The sequence below is a fragment of the Ailuropoda melanoleuca genome, chromosome 6 (assembly GCF_002007445.2).
Source record: "Ailuropoda melanoleuca isolate Jingjing chromosome 6, ASM200744v2, whole genome shotgun sequence".
NCBI classification, from domain to species: Eukaryota; Metazoa; Chordata; class Mammalia; order Carnivora; family Ursidae; genus Ailuropoda; species Ailuropoda melanoleuca.
This window is the reverse complement of record NC_048223.1, coordinates 92,262,042-92,277,784: the sequence shown is the minus strand read 5'-3', so window position 1 is coordinate 92,277,784 and position 15,743 is coordinate 92,262,042. Positions and strand designations below refer to the sequence as shown.

At 48.2% G+C, this 15,743-nt stretch overlaps 1 protein-coding gene and 1 long non-coding RNA gene across 2 annotated transcripts in view; one reads left to right on the top strand and one right to left on the bottom strand.

Moving 5' to 3' along the window:
• LOC117802717 overlaps window positions 1–9,547 on the bottom strand; it is a 25,859-nt gene extending 16,312 nt beyond the window's left edge. The window contains exon 1 of the long non-coding RNA XR_004626202.1: window positions 9,324–9,547. This is a non-coding gene — a long non-coding RNA (uncharacterized LOC117802717). The remainder of the gene's footprint in view (window positions 1–9,323) is intronic.
• FXYD4 (FXYD domain containing ion transport regulator 4) lies at window positions 7,610–15,491 on the top strand. The gene is made up of 12 exons (XM_034662904.1): window positions 7,610–7,713; window positions 8,121–8,263; window positions 11,180–11,283; window positions 11,511–11,610; window positions 13,110–13,169; window positions 13,725–13,757; window positions 13,876–13,899; window positions 14,410–14,475; window positions 14,573–14,647; window positions 14,743–14,779; window positions 15,074–15,111; window positions 15,305–15,491. The coding sequence occupies exons 5-12, from the start codon at window positions 13,130–13,132 to the stop codon at window positions 15,322–15,324; spliced, it is 333 nt and encodes a 110-aa protein (XP_034518795.1). The 5' UTR covers window positions 7,610–7,713; window positions 8,121–8,263; window positions 11,180–11,283; window positions 11,511–11,610; window positions 13,110–13,129; the 3' UTR covers window positions 15,325–15,491.
• Window positions 15,492–15,743: the final 252 nt, after the last annotated feature.

Genomic DNA, 15,743 nt, shown 5'->3' with positions numbered 1-15,743 from the left:
TCCCTCTCTCGCTGGCTGTCTCTGTCTCTGTCAAATAAATAAATAAAATCTTTAAAAAAAAATAATAAATGTCATGAGAGACCCTAAAGGACTTGAGAAGTGAGACTTGGCTACTGTGGCTTTCAAATGTCCCATCCCCTAGGCTGTGCCTCTTCATCCCTCCACACCACTCGGCCCCTGCCTCTTCCTCTTCGTGCCTCTCCATAAAGTCTGGCCTGCCCAGCCTATGGCTGCCAATCCTCAGAACATTCCCTCCAGTGCTCATCAATTCCAGGCTGTCCGAACAACAGCTGCTGGTCCTCAGATAATCCCTCTATTCCCATGTCATTCCCATGAAACACCTGGAAGGCCTTCTTCAAATCAGCAGTCCCTTTGCTCCCTCACAGCCTTCTAGTGCCAGGCGCTAACTAGGCTTCACCTGTGCTCTGGGTGATTTCCTTGCACAACCGCAAGCACAACAGTGAAACAAGTGGCACCCGGTCCAGCGTAACAGACCTATTATTACGGGCCAGGTGAGGTCTCCCTGTACACACATGGCCTCACTCCGTTCCTCACTTTTCAGAGGCAACCCCAGTCTGAATTGTGCACTTTTTAAATTATTACCTAGTCCAGTACTTTTATTCATAGTTTTACCACTATACAGTCTTAACTATATATAAATGACATTATTCTACAACTTTTTTTCATTCGATAGGCTGGTATTTACACTAATCCATGACTAAATCACTCGCTTCCCTGCCGAATAAAGTTCTAACCCATGAAATGTAATAATTTTCTTTCTCCGGTCAATGGATATTAACACTGTTTCTGGGTTTTCTTCCATCAAAAACAGTCCTGATGGGAACATTTCTGAGCTACTGAAGCTATTGAAGCTTAAGCTTAAGAGGTCCCACGCCCCAACCTCACCCAAGCTGGCCTCTGCCTGCAGCCCAGATCCCTGCCCACGTCCAGACCCCCTACCCCACACTTCCCACAGCCAGATGACCTCAAAGTTCTGTCCCTCCAATTCTAGCCACCCACTGCACTCACTCTGGGATCCACCCTCATGTCCGCCAGCCTACATCCGGGCCTCCTCCCCAAGGCCAGGGCACACTGGCACACAACTCCCCACCCCAGGGCCTGACGCCCTCCCACACCCAACTCCACCCACATTTGGGCCTCCTTCCACATCGAACGCCCTCTCAGATGTCCTTCAGTGTCCCTGCCCACCCATTTCCAGGCCCCTCCCCCACACATCCCCAGGTCCCAAGCCCCCACCCCAAGTCTGATCACCCCAACCTCTGACCACAACCCTGCTTCCAGGCCTTCCCCCTGCTCCTGCATGTTCTCCCTTTCTCTCTCTCAAATAATAAATAAATAAAAATCTTAAAAAAAAAAATGTGGGTTAATCACCCTAGAAGGAAGACTTCCCTTTTTCCTCATAGAAATTATTCTAATTTTACATATTCTAATTTAAAATATTCAAATTCAGGGGGCACCTGGGTGGTTTAGTTGGTTAAGCATCTGCCTTTGGCTCAGGTCATGATCCCCGGATTCTGGGCCCAAGCCCCGGGTCTGGCTCCCTGCTGGGCTGGGAGCCTGCTTCTCCCTCTGCCTGCAGCTCCCCCTGCGCGTGCTCTCTCTCAGTCAAATATATAAATAAAATCTTTTTTTAAAAAATATTCAAAATCGGGGGCGCCTGGGTGGCACAGCGGTTAAGCGTCTGCCTTCAGCTCAGGGCGTGATCCCAGCGTTCTGGGATCGAGCCCCACATCAGGCTCTTCTGCTATGAGCCTGCTTCTTCCTCTCCCACTCCCCCTGCTTGCGTTCCCTCTCTCGCTGGCTGTCTCTATCTCTGTCAAATAAATAAAAACTCTTAAAAAAAAATTTAAAAAAATAAATAAATAAATAAATAAAATAAAAAATATTCAAATCACTATCATATGAAGTAGTGGCTATGATTATGCAATGTTACTAGTAAAATTAATGTTTTGACAGGCAATTAATTTTAAAATGTGTTATATTAAAAATTTTGTCGTCAGCTTTTTTAAATTTGCAATTGCTTTGCTTTGTCATTCTAAACATAAATAAACCTTCAGGGATGCCTGGCTGGCTCCGTGGAGCATGCCACTACATCTCGGGGTTGTAGGTTTGAGCCCCACCATGGGTATACAGATTACTTTAAAATAAAATCTTAAATATATATTACATATTTGTTTTACTATTTTATGATATATTTATTATATATAAATATATATTTATAAATAAAATTATGTGTGGTGCGTGTGTGTGTGTGTATATATATACATATAGGCTTTCACACAAACATTACGTTCATAATTTTGTGTTCTCTTCCTAGAGAGAACTTCCGGCATTGCATGGCTTCAGCTTCCATTTCCGGAATCGCCCACGGGGGTCTTCTAGGGCAGGTGTGTCTGTTCTCTGAGGGACATATCTGGGGCATCGCCACTGGGCACCAAGTTCACACAATTTCAGTTTTCAGAAGCAATATTGTTTTTCAAGACAGGTGAACTGAGACCTGTGTACCCCACTGTGCCCAGACCTAGAAGCCCAGAAAGTCTCAGTCACCATGGATGAAAGGGTATAGAATATAGCAAACTCCACCCACCTCTAGCAGCAAAACTGGTTCTCCAAGGGCGTGTGGTGGAAGGAATGGCTACAGCCCTCACTGTGGAAAATCCCAGTTGATCATTAGAAGTTAATATATTAATATTTTACTAGTTTATTAAGAACTTAAAGGTAACAAATAGCTATCAAGACTTTATATATCAACCTACAAGGCATTTTAATTTTACATTACAGGAACAAAGTTTAAATTGCTACTCAATGTTTATACTATGATTTATTTCCCATTGTTTACTAAACTTCAGTTTCTCAATAGTTCTTTTTAGTTTGGTAAACATTGCTTGGAGGAACTTGTCATTCTCTTCTGTAGTCTGATTAGAGTGGAACGTAACACTAACTCCCTTTGTGTACTGGTAAAACTGCATAACAAATGACAGCAAAATGTCGCAGGGTTCTTAAATTAGCTAATGCAGTGGAGACAAGGAAGACTTTGTCCAGCTTTGATTGTATTTGAATTCAGATTTAAAGCGGCCACAAATTCAATGCATTCTTTAACTTAACAGACAAGCTTCTAGAAATTACTGACATTCATAATCAACATTCTGTGCCAACACAGAACTAAAACGAGCTTCACTGCAGACCCTTTCCAATCATAGTGTGGTCTCTTGAACCACCATTTTTATTCTTTCATTTTTTTAAAAGATTTTATTTATTTATTTGACACAGAGAGAGAGCACAAACAGGGGGAGCAGCAGCAGGAGAGAGAGAAGCAGGCTCCCCGCTGAGCAGGGAGCCTGAGGAGGGCTCAATCCCAGGATCCTGGGAACACGACCTGAGCTGAAGGCAGACCCTTAACTGATTGAGCCACCCAGGCACCCCTTGAACCACCGTTTTGGATCTTTCAACTTTAACAGTGCCAGTCAGTAAAAACATTCTTTCATTCTATTACTGCCAATAACTAAGTAATTTTCCTTGTAAGACACTTATTATAACTAACTTATATAAAGATATAGATTCTTTAAAAATAAAATTCTAGCAGAGTCAATTTTAAAGATCTTATTTATTGGCTTTATTCAATGATTCATGAATCTGGCAACATCCCATCTAGCAGACAGAAGGGAGCTCTGAGGCACTATACAAAGTGAAAGACTTCTATAGGCAGAAGGGAGGGGGAACAAAGACGTTATACTAGCAAAAAGTGGATTGGCTGTGGCAAGGTCTCTTTCCTTTAGGAGATGACAGGGGTCTATCAGGCAGATTACCCCTTTAGTGCTGATCAGGTAGTTCCTGATTGACTAGTTTAAGATTCCATTTTGGAAAGAGTCAAAACTGTAATTAAGTCTAAGTTTGGTGATGTGGGGCTTAGCATAAGTGACTCCATTTGGCGGCCTGTTATCGTGTTTTAACAAGATAAACAGATTTGATGGAGAGACATTTCTTAGAATGAGAGCCACTGGCTCTAGATAAAAAAACCTTTTTTGTAAATTAATCTGGGTATATGTTTGACTTCATTGGCTCAATTTAACCAGAAAAAAAAAATTGGCAAAGGGAAATTTATGGCATACAAATGCTTTAAACCTACGTTTCTATCACTGACCAATTCTGATGTCCCAGTCTAAGAAAGCTGTCTCTCCATACAAATGGCTAACAGACACATGAAAAAACGTTCAAAATCATTAGCCATCAGGGAAATTCAAATCAAAACCACACTGAGATACCACCTTACGCCAGTTAGAATGGCAAAGATAGACAAGGCAAGAAACAACAATTGTTGGAGAGGATGTGGAGAAAGGGGATCCCTCCTACATTGTTGGTGGGAATGCAAGTTGGTACAGCCACTCTGGAAAACAGTGTGGAGGTCCCTTAAAAAGTTAAAAATTGAACTACCCTATGACCCAGCCATTGCACTACTGGGTGTTTACCCCAAAGATACAGACGTAGTAAAGAGAAGGGCCATATGCACCCCAATGTTCATAGCTGCATTGTCCACAATAGCCAAATCATGNAAAAATAAAAAAAAAAAAGAAAGCTGTCTCTCTCCCCCATCACTCTCTACATCTCAGCTACTTTCTGTGTCTTGACTGGACCTGTCAATCAGTACTTGAAATATTGTACCATCTATTTCTTTTTCCAACTCCTTGCCCTCACTGTGATGTCAGCCACTCAGGGCAGGAGCTTTGCATTGCCTGGTTCAGAGCCCCCAGTTCATGGAACTGGGATGAGAATCAAAATGTGTGTTGAATTATTAAACAGATATCAAATTAATTATATTAGAACGGAAATACTTTGAAAAGTTGTAAAATCAAATTGTAACTTATTTTATCTTTGTTCTTTTTTTTTAGTAAGTAAACTCTGCCCCCAAGATGGGGCTTGAACTCATGACCCCCAAGATCAAGAGTCTCATGCTCTACCAACTGAGCCAGCCAGGAACCCCTGTAACTTATTTTAAAAAGCATGGCATATATATACATGTAAGTGATACCAACTTTTTGGCAATTGGCACCCTAGTGAAAATAAAAAGTACACTTACTGACTCAAAATATCTAGGGGTGCCCAGCTGGCTCAGCCTATACAGTATGTGACTCTAGATCTCAGGGTTGTGAGTTCGAGCTGCACTGGGCACAGAAATTACTTTAAAATTTTTTAAATATCTAAATATTATTATCTGCATAAAAATCACACACACGCCCCAAAGAGAAATATATATTTTTTATATATTTTATATACATATTTATTTGCATGATATGTATATAATATACATATATATGTATATATATATATTTTTTAAGATGTATTTTAGGGGCGCCTGGGTGGCTCAGTCCATTAAGTGTCTACCTTCTGCTTAGGTCATGATCCCAGGGTCCTGGGATTGAGCCCCAGGTCTGGCTCTCTGCTCAGCAGGGAACCTGCGTCTCCCTCTCCCTCTGTCTGACCCTCCCCCTGCTTGTGCTGTCAAATAAATAAATACTTTAAAAAAAAAGATGTATTTTATTTAATTGAGAGCGCACACACACACACACACACACACACACGTGCAGAGGGGGAGGGGCAAAGGGGGAGGCAGACGAAGAATCTCAAGCGGACTTCCCTCCACGCACTGGCGGGGCCCAACTGCTGGGCTTCATCCCATGACCCATGAGATCATGACCTGAGCTGAAACCAACAGCTAGAAGCTCAACCGACTGAGCCACCCAGGCGCCCCAAATTGTACACTTTAAATGGGGTAACTGCTTGGTAGGTAAATCATTTCTCAACAGAGCTATTTTTAAGTCATATTAAAAATAAATCTCGTGGGGCGCCTGGGTGGCTCAGTTGTTAAGTATCTGCCTTTGGCTCAGGGCGTGATCCCAGCATTCTGGGATGGAGCCCCGCATCAGGCTTCTCCGGGGAGAGCCTGCTTCTTACTCTCCCACTCCCCCTGCTTGTGTTCCCTCTCTCGTTGGCTGTCTCTGTCAAATAAATAAATAAAATCTTTAAAAAAATCAATCAATCAATCAATCAATCTCGTGCACAGTTTAATGTGGAGAGTCGTGGTTAAGAGCCAGCTCTGGGGCTGGAGAGCCACTTTCAGCTGTGTGGCCCAGAGCTTCATTTAACCATTTACCTCATTTCCTCATCCTGAAATCCCACGATGAATCCTCTGTAGATAGATTGTTGTTAGGATAACCTGAGTTAACACTTGAAAGTGCTGGAAAACAGCCTGTCAGGTAGAAAGCACTCACTTAGGCTGCTCTAGTGGACAAAGCTGCTGTCACCCAGAGTGAGAGGTGCTCGTGCCCTTGAAGGGGTCATAGCCTGAGGAGCAGACACATCAACAGAGAATCTCCTTATGTGCTTAGTGGTGGCCTGTGTGGCCAGGTGGATAAGGGGGTGACCTAAGACAGGGAACTCTGATATATGGTGTGTGTGTGTGTGTGTTAGAGAGAGAGAGCGAGAGACAATGGGAAGATTTTTTTTTTAAAGATTTTATTTATTTATTTATTTGAGAGAGAAAGCAGGGGGTAGGGACAAGGGGTTTGATCTCAGTACCCTGGGATCATGACCTGAGCTGAAGGCAGACACTTAACCAACTTAGCCACCAGGTTCCCCTTAAGTAATCTCTCCACCCTACCTGGGTCTCGAACTCACAATCCCAAGATCAAGAGTCCTACCGACTGAGCCAGCCAGGCACCTGGGAATGCTTTTTTTGGAAGTTGCTGTCAAGTATCCCTAGGAAGTGAAGAGGCGTGTCCACGAGATGCTTCAAATACAAGGTGGAGAGCTGACACATCTGGTTGATGAGAGACACGCGTAGCAGTTGCACAAGTATGCTAAGGGACCCGTGGGTGGGAGGAAAGCATTACTGAGGTCTGACAGAAACAGAACGAAAAGTCAATGAGAAGTGTCGTCGCGACCTCAGTTCAATGAACAGTTTTCGCCTCTCTCCTGCATAGGTCTCCAGCCTTGTATCTCGCCCTTGTTTGAAGCCCTTCCCAAGTCCAAGATTCCCTGACGGCTTTCTGGCCTCACTCCACGCAGCTCGCCTCCTCCTGCCCGTTCATTCCCCAGGCCGCCCTGCTCTTGTCTTCGTCCTCCCTGGCCTGCTTGACAGCAGCAGTGCTGTCCCTTCACCTCAGCTATCCTTCACAGCCTCTAGGGTTTCAGTTACCGAAGACCACGACTTCCGAAGACCGTGACAATCACGGGACAAGAACGTATGAATGGATGGACAAAGACTACGGCAAAATTTAAACAGTCACCGCCTTTACAGGGCAAAAAGATGCCTGAGCGGCTGCGCATGCGTAATACGGCGGCTGCGTGACAAACGCTCGGCTGAACCGGAGCAGCCAATCTACGCGAGGAGGGACAACAGAAAAGCCCCGTCCATGCTGCCTGGGCCTTCGCCCCACAGGCGGCTTCACCCGCGGCCCCGCCTCAACAGCCATCTCTTAGTGGTGATTGGCTGGAAGCCACCATGGTTCTATTCCGATTGGCTGTTTCTGGGTCCTTTGCGCGGAGTGGGAGGGTGGTAATTGAAGGCCATTTAGAAGGGGCGTTTTAGAGACGGAGGAGTCGTTTCTGGATTCCGGAGTCTGCCAGAGAGAGCCAGGCTTTTACTACACATTCCTGAAGGGAGTGGCTGCCACCGAGACCCATATATACCCATTCGTGAGACAACTTTTCCCGCATCGTTTCCGTGTCCCCTCTTCCCGAAGGCACTTAAAATCCGCAGTGAAGGGCCCCTCCCGCTGCCTTCCTAACGCACAAGAGTCAGCCCAGGCCTAAAAATGAAGCCTCAGACCGCCGCTACCCTTTAGATGGCCGCCCTTGCACCCTGTCTTACACCTGCTACCCTCCTCTCACGGGCTGCCTCTTTCTCTCCCACCCCCATCCTCCATCATCAAAGGGAGTGAGGCCCAGATCTGTGGGCCCCAGACCAGTAGGAGCCCAGCTCTCTGAACACACATAGGGGCATCTGCTGAAAATGCGGAGCGGGAGAAGAGCAGGGGGACTCCTGAGGGAGGCAGAGCACAGGAAGCGGGGCCAGGTGGGAATTCACTATGTATTTCTCATAGGGATGAAACATTGGAGACAACTGAGCGAAGCCTCAGAGGACAGAGATAACCTCTCCTGGAGTTTTTTCCCTCCTCTACCAGACCCCCTCAAAATAGATAATCTCAGCCTTCTAGTGATGCTGATATTCAGTCCCTCTTGGAAGGTAGGAAAAAAATACACTATGCTCCCACTATGTGCCAGGCAAGATACTAACCACCTCCCTTTTATTTTACTTACCTCTGGTCAATCTTTGATAACTCCTGTTTTATTACCTTTCCTCAGGGAAGTTAATGGCTTTGAGGATCCGTCTCTGTTTTTCACAGAGCAATACTGGTGCTTGCAGGAGGGGGAAAGCACAGTTTGGGAGTGTGGGGAGGTGTGGCAGTGATTGACATGAGCAGAGGCGGGATCCTGGGCATCAGTGCTGATTTTCAGGCGGCCACTCTTGGCAACAGACTTCCTGTCTTCCACACAAGGTCCTTTGTATCCATTGCAACAATGACTCCAGAAGGGGAAGAAAGAGTTCAGACTGGATCTTTCTGTTTTCTCACTCTCAACTTTTAATACCTCCAGGCTGTCATCTGCACCCATCCAACTAAGTCTGGCTCTCCATCACGCACTCTTCCCAGCCTTCCATCATCCCAAGGTTTGATTTCCCTGTAAGCCTCAGTGCCTCATACCCAGATCTCCCATTTGGAAGATAAGAAATCAGACCCACGGGGCGCCTGGATGGCTCAGTCGGTTAAGCATCTGCCTTCAGCTCAAGTCATGATCCTGGAGTCCCAGGATTGAGCCCCACCTCACATCCCATCGCATCGGCTCTCCGCTCAGCGAGGAGTCTGCTTCTCCCTCTGCTCCTCACCCTGCTCGTGCTCTTTCTCTCAAATAAATAAAATCCTTAAAAGAAAAGAAAAAGAAGGAAAAGAAACCAGACCCAAATGGATAGCTCCAGAGATTCTGACAAGGAATGTATGTCCAAGAAGCAGGGCAAGCAGCCAGCCCTCCTTGAAAGTGATTTCCTAAAAACAGCCTTCACTGCCAGTCCAGCCTCTCAGGAATTATACTTTGAGAGAGCGAGCAGTTGTTTATCCTAAATACTCCTAACGAATGAAAGGACAGGTTAGTAAACACTTAACATGCCAAAGGTCTAAAGATTTCAACACCCAGTTTCATGACCATGTGTAAGCACTGGTTTTAACATCTAAGAAGACAAATTCACTGACCTGGGAACTGACTTCGCATCACTTCCAGTGTAGAAGGCACTGCTGCCTGATGTGAATGGCCAGCCTTTGAGGCCCTCAGAGGGACAGATGCACTCTTCAGCCATGGTGCACCTTCACCTACCGTCAGTTTGGACAAAAGGAAGAGATGAGGTGGCGACTTACCATTGTGCCTGCAGAAGTCACACACAGGTAGCTGGGCTCCCTCTCGCTGGTTCTGCACCAGGCTCCACCTACCCCCTACCTTGGACCAGTGCAATACCACCAGGCTCAGGCGAAGTTTCCTTTCTGCCTGTTAAAGATGATGTTAAGATGTCTCCTGGTGACAGGGATGGGAGTGGAGGATCCCTGAAGAGGGCAGAAGCTGCAAGGCAGAGCAAAGGTGCTTCTGGAGAAGTGGATCTGAGGTCCTTTTCATACTTCCTGGAGACCTCCCAAAGCAAAGAGGGCCCTTGGGACCTAAAAGGTCACCTTTTTACAAATGCCTGCTTCGTGGCTCCTTCTTCCTCACTGTAGCCTGACGGGGCAGAAGAACTCAGCTGAAGGGTCTGGTCACTTGGGCTGAGACCCACCTTCCACTACCAAGGCACAATGTGGCCTTGAGCAAGACCTTTCTCTTCTCTGGAATGTGGATTCTCCGTGGGGGGCTCTCTACTGAAGACCCCCTTTCTCTTATGCTGCAGATCTCTGGGTGTGTATCAGGGCCATTCCCAGCTATAGTTACAGTGAACTGAGTAGCATAATCAGATGTCACCACAAACATTCAGAGTAGGCTCGGTCATGGTTCCTACTTTATGGATGAATAAATAGGCAGGAAAAGGGTAAATTAGTTGCTCAAGTGCACATAGCAAGTAACTAACAGAGCCTGGATTTGACTTCAAAGTATGTGCAATTAATGGTTCTTCTGAATCTTGAGGTTAACAAACTTTCCTCGCACCAGACCTAGGAGGCATTCAATCCACAAATACATTTGAGGGCTGATCATAGAGCAGCCCCATACCCCTGCAGAACCTACACCTCAAACCTCAAAGGCAGTCCTATCATTATTCCATTTTAGGGGAGAGGGAACTGAAGATCGGAATGATGAAGGAGCTACCTGAGTTTACCCAGTGAGCAAACGGGAGGCTGGGCTTCAACTCTAGCTCTTCCTAGCCCCAGAGCCCCTGAACTTGAACTCCCCAGAAACTGAATCTTGAAAGCAGGGAGCACCATGGAAGGTTTTCATGACAAGGTGTAACATGTTCATACTAGGAATATCCTCCCCCTTCCTACTCACCCTTCCTCCCCACCCTGCCTTTCAAGGCTTTGTTTTCCGCCCGTGGTCCCCACCACTGGGAGCCTCTGGTGGCTTCTTGCCCTCATTGATTCAACAACTCAATCAAAATCTATTTACTGGTGTCCATGACTGGCCACTGGGAATAAGGGAGGCAACAGTCCTGCCTTCAGCTGATCACCATCTAGTGGTAAAAGCAGCAGAGGAATTGGGGAGGAGGGACAGCAGAATGGAGAGGCCCGGGCCCACCCAGAGCCAAGGGCACAGGCCAAAAGCATGTGGTGGAGTGAGGGGCGAAAGGGGAGCTTGACCAGCAGCCCCTGAGGCAGATCTGGGCGTCCGCAGAGGCAAGCAGCTCACTATTCAGCCTGGAACTGGCAGTCCTCCTCCTGGCACCACCCCTCCCCCCACACTCTGAGGGGCAGGCAGGAAACCATGGTTTGGGCCAGAGCGGTTTCTAATCCTACCCATCAGTTTCCTGGGGCTAAGTGGATGTCGGGGTCTGGTCAATAAACACCCAGAGCAGGGAAAAGCAATGGGACCTCAAGGCCAGTCCCTGACTCCTAGTCAATTCACTTGTCCCCAGGACACCCCACACAGAAGTCCTGGAATCCCCACTGCCAGCACAAGAACCCAGAAACATCCTGTCCCCCTTCCAGCAACTCTCTGGACCCCTCTTTTAGGACCTAGGTGAGCTAAAGAAGCGGAAAGTCCACCTTCTCCTCAAGAGAAAGGTCTTGAGGCCCAGCCCATCCCTCTCCCACCACCGCCTTAGCCTCTGATGGCCCTGGGGCCCCCAGGAGCTCAGCTTAGCACTGGGCGTGGCAGGACAAGCTCAAGCTGTCCTAAGGTGGGGGGGGGGTGGTAAGGAACTACTGGAATCTGAAGGAATCTGACCAGTTCCCGCCTGCCTGCAGGTATTGTTGCCCTGGGCGGAGCTGCTGGGTTTAAAGAGCCGGAACCCACCTGGGTGAACACGGCCCCAGCAGCCTCTCCAGATCTGCGCCCAGCTCTCAGGTGAGCAAGTGTCTACTAGGACTTCAGGGCTGCTAAGCGGAAGGGTGGGGGAAGAAGGGTGAGGGTCAGGGGTGGGGGCGGTACCAGTCTGAGGAAGGGTGGTGGGTGACCAGGTATTCTCAGTATCAGGGTTCATGTTTGAGGGTTTTGAGGATTGGAGGCCATTTGCTCTGTCACCACTGTCATATAGACAGTGGGATAGGGGCGGAAGGAAACAGGAGCCTGCCTTTGGCTAAAGAATATGTAAAGGGGAGTTGCAACCCTCATGACTTAGGAATCCCAGGGTGGTGAGGAGGGATGAGTCCAAAGGAGGGCCAGCTTCGGAGACTGCTAAAAGCCCACAAACTCCCACATTCAGAAGCTGCACATTACTAGACCCTTCCATCTAGTGCAAAAGGACCCATGTATGTATGTATGTATGTATGTATCTGTTTATCTATCAACTTGGCTTTATTAAGCGATTCATGAATCAGGCAGCATCCTATTTAACAAGTATAGAGGGCTATGTATTTATTGTAACACATATTACTTACTATGTGCTAGGCTTTATTCTTAGGCTTCACATATAGTAATTCCTTTAATTCAATCATAACCTTATGCAGTGGCTATTAATTGTCCTCATTTTACAGGACACTGAAGCACCGAGAGGGTAGGTAACCCACTGAGTCACACAGCTGCTCGGTGATTTTGAGGGGATTAGAGTTTCAGTTGGCCGGGCCCTGCAGATAATAACCGGGGCTTCAGTTTGCAACAGCTGACAATCCCTAAGCTTGCCTGCTGCCAACAACATGCGGAAAGCTGGAAGGAGTCTTATCTCAAGGAAACGGCCACTGTAGGAACTAGTACTTAGGGACATGGATAGTTCCCACCCTGAGGAGAAGGAAAGGAGCACTGTTCCTTCCACCCACCAGGCAGTCCCTGCTGTGGGGTTTGGGGCTGCCCTGGAGCAGGATCCCGGGCTGGGGCTGGGCTGGGGCGGGAGGCCCTCACCTGCTTCCAGTACCACCTTTCCCCTGCTCAGCTGCTCGTTCCTCTGCTGCTCAGCCCTGGGTGTGCTCGCCCTTTGCAGAGACTATCTTGGAATTCATCCTGATATCGCCTGAGGCCCAGACCTTTGGGAACAATAGCTCAGGGTACCTTAGCCTTTTTTGAGTGGGGGTAAGGAACCAAAAGCCTGAGTTAGAACAGTAGCCCCACTCCTCTGACATAGGGTCAGTCAGGCTTCTGATTAAAGAGTTTAACAAAGACTGTAACAAATCACTCACCAGGTGCGAGCCTTGTTCCAAGTACTTAACTAGTATTAACTCAATCCGTGTAACCCCACTAGACATTTACTATTATCATCTCTAGATGAGGAAACAGAAATTAGTAACTTTCCCCACACCACCTCGTAAACCAAGTGCACCCTTGGGATTTGTGCCCTGGCTCTGCGCCCCAGGCACTGAGAACCTGGGGCAGGTCCTGGCCGTCTGACCTCAGCCCGCCCCTCTCCCCTGCAGCCCTGCTGTGCAGCTGTATCATGAAGAGAGTGACCCGGGGCCTTCTCCTCACGCTGGCAGGTGAGTCCTCCCCGAAGTGAACCCGCCGCCACTCGCCCTCCCCCAAGGCAGTGGAAACCAGGGCAGCATCTCCCAAAGGGGCCTGATGTTGAACAAATGTATTTTCACTTAAACTGTCAATTTAAAGAGTGGCACTAAGGAAATAATAGTACAGGGAGGAAGTGGATATTGCAAATTTGTCCTAAATAATTGAACAGTAACCATCTGTTGGCATAAAGAGAGGAGCATTCCCTATTCCCTGTCAGGGCATTAGCTGGGATCTGTGTAGGAAGCTTCTCAGAAGAGGGTAAAAGATACCAACACACCATCCGATATCAAATGAAAGAAAGAATAGCAGGAAGCCTGAGGAAGGGCTGGGGGGTGGGGGGTGGGCAAAGGCTATAGCGTGGGAGACAAAATCCCAGGGCTATTTGGGGCTGCGGAAGGTGTGAGGGTCCCACCACCCCCCACCGCCGCTCACCCTGAAGGCTGGTCTGGGCTGAGGACATGCCTGCTGATTCATTTTGAGACCAGTGTTATGAATTAAAACCCGATCCTTCTGCTTTTTCCACCCAGGCCTGCCTGCCTTGGAAGCCAATGACCTGGTTGGTGAGTGAGGCCCTAGATTGCCCTGCTCCTGCTGCCCCACATTTTCCCTCTAAGACCCCACATCCTGCCTCCTGGTTCTGGTCCTTATTCTTTTTTCTCCCCCCCCCCTTTCCTGCAGATAAAGACAGTCCCTTCTACTATGGTAAGAGCTGATCTCCCTCATCCCCCACCCCTACCTTTGCCTATCCTGGACCTCTTTGCTAGAGCTTGGTGAAGCCTAATGAGAAAAGAGGGTCAGGATGGGGCTGGGACTGGGGATTACAGAGTTGGCATGGTCTGTGAAAAGAGCGAGAGGACAGCATGCAACATGGTCTTTGGGAGAACTTCATTCCAGCAAGGGCGGAAAGTACCCATAGGCTATTTAGAATTAAGATTCTGGGGAAGGGGCTGGAGGCTGTTGGGCCCCTAGGTATCTCACCTGATCTTCCTTCCACTGTCTCACTTGCCTTCCGGAGCACTGGCTCCCTGTTGCCCTATAGCCCCCTGCAGCTTTCCTCTTCCTCTGCCCTGCACTGGCCTCCAGTATCCCTACACACCCCCCTTTCCCCCTAGCCTCCGCACAAATACCACTTTTCAGAAAAGCCTTCCTTGATCAAAAAGTCTTCCAACTCCCTTTTTTTTCTGTGCTTTTCTGCTTATTTTTTCTTCCTAGTGCTCTTCCCACCAGGTACTATACCGCGTATCTATTTACTGGCTTGTCTTTCTTGTTGCCTGAAATGTAAGTGCGTCTGCACAAGCAGGTGATCATAAATAGCTTTTGAATGCGTGAGTGGGGTGGAACCGGGCTGGTGCCAGCTCATTCTCCGCTCCTGCAGACTGGGAAAGCCTGCAGCTGGGCGGGATGATTTTTGGAGGGCTCCTGTGCATCGCTGGAATCTTGATAGCCCTGAGTGAGTGGTGGGGCTGGCAGGCTGGGCACGGGGGAGGGTATGGGGTGGCCCAGGCGCCCCAGGTTCTTTGCACTGACCAGCTCTTCCTCTCACAGGTGGAAAATGCAAATGCAAGTACAATCAGAAGCACAGGTGAGACAGGGCCCCTATCGTATGCCCCCGGGAGTAAGCAGAGCACACCTCTTTTGGGGTAAAGTCCTGCAATTCAGAGAAAGAGGACAGCCCCTGGGCTTGCAGTAGGATTTGTTATTCACCGATAATCAGCCCTGAAGTGCCCCAAATCAGGGAAAGCTATAACCCTTGGTATTGTTTAAAGTAACAATGGAAGAAAGCAAGGAAGTGTGCCCCCTGGAGAGGGAGCACCAGGCATCTTCATGGGGGATAAAGAAGGTCTGGGGATGTTAATTTGATGTGTTCCTTTCTCAGCCCCTTACCTGAGAAAGCCATTCCACTCATCACTCCAGGTAAGACGGGCTTCTTTGGCTTCTTTGAGAGGCTTCCAGGCACTCAGGCAGGGTGGCCGTAGTATTTGAGCATTATTAAATGCCTTGTGTAAGGCTGTCCTGAGCCAGCCCAGCCTTGGGGTTTCTGGAGGCTGAGTGGGTTGTCTTTGTAGTGACCATGTCTGTGAGGACCTGACTCCCATTCTCTCTTCAGGCTCTGCTAGTACCTGCTGAGCACAGGACCAGCTTCGTGGCACTGTCGGTATCAGCTCCCATGCTGTCCGCTCCCCACCTGAGGGCATTACCGTCCAAGATGGCCTTTCTCCCCCAGGGTGGGCCCTTAGGCTCCCTTCGGATCAGGAGGCTGTCCAAAGCTTGTTTCTAAATTAAACTGTCTCATCTCTCCCTCCAGTGTCTTGTGAGTGGTCTTCCTCTGGGTCTGATTGGGGATGGGAGGCTGAGCGGGGACTCTGACCCCTTGCTCAGGAATGCTCAGGCCCCTCCATGGCTGGTGGGGAGGGGGTCCTATAGATTACTAATGCTTCTTGTGGCCACATGTCTGTCCTGAGGCCTACTCCCAGCATGCCCCCCACTTTGAAAACCTGGTAATTGGTCTTCTGCCCCCTTGCCTCATCCAGGAACCATGCAAGATA

What these genes read in the sequence shown, in the direction of transcription:
- FXYD4 (XM_034662904.1), top strand. Translation starts at nt 13,130, where the DNA reads ATGAAGAGAGTGACCCGGGGCCTTCTCCTCACGCTGGCAG. An exon ending in AGACAGTCCCTTCTACTATG is followed by an intron (nt 13,900 to 14,409) that starts GTAAGAGCTGAT and finishes TTTTCTTCCTAG; the next exon opens with TGCTCTTCCCACCAGGTACT. An exon ending in TCTTTCTTGTTGCCTGAAAT is followed by an intron (nt 14,476 to 14,572) that starts GTAAGTGCGTCT and finishes CCGCTCCTGCAG; the next exon opens with ACTGGGAAAGCCTGCAGCTG.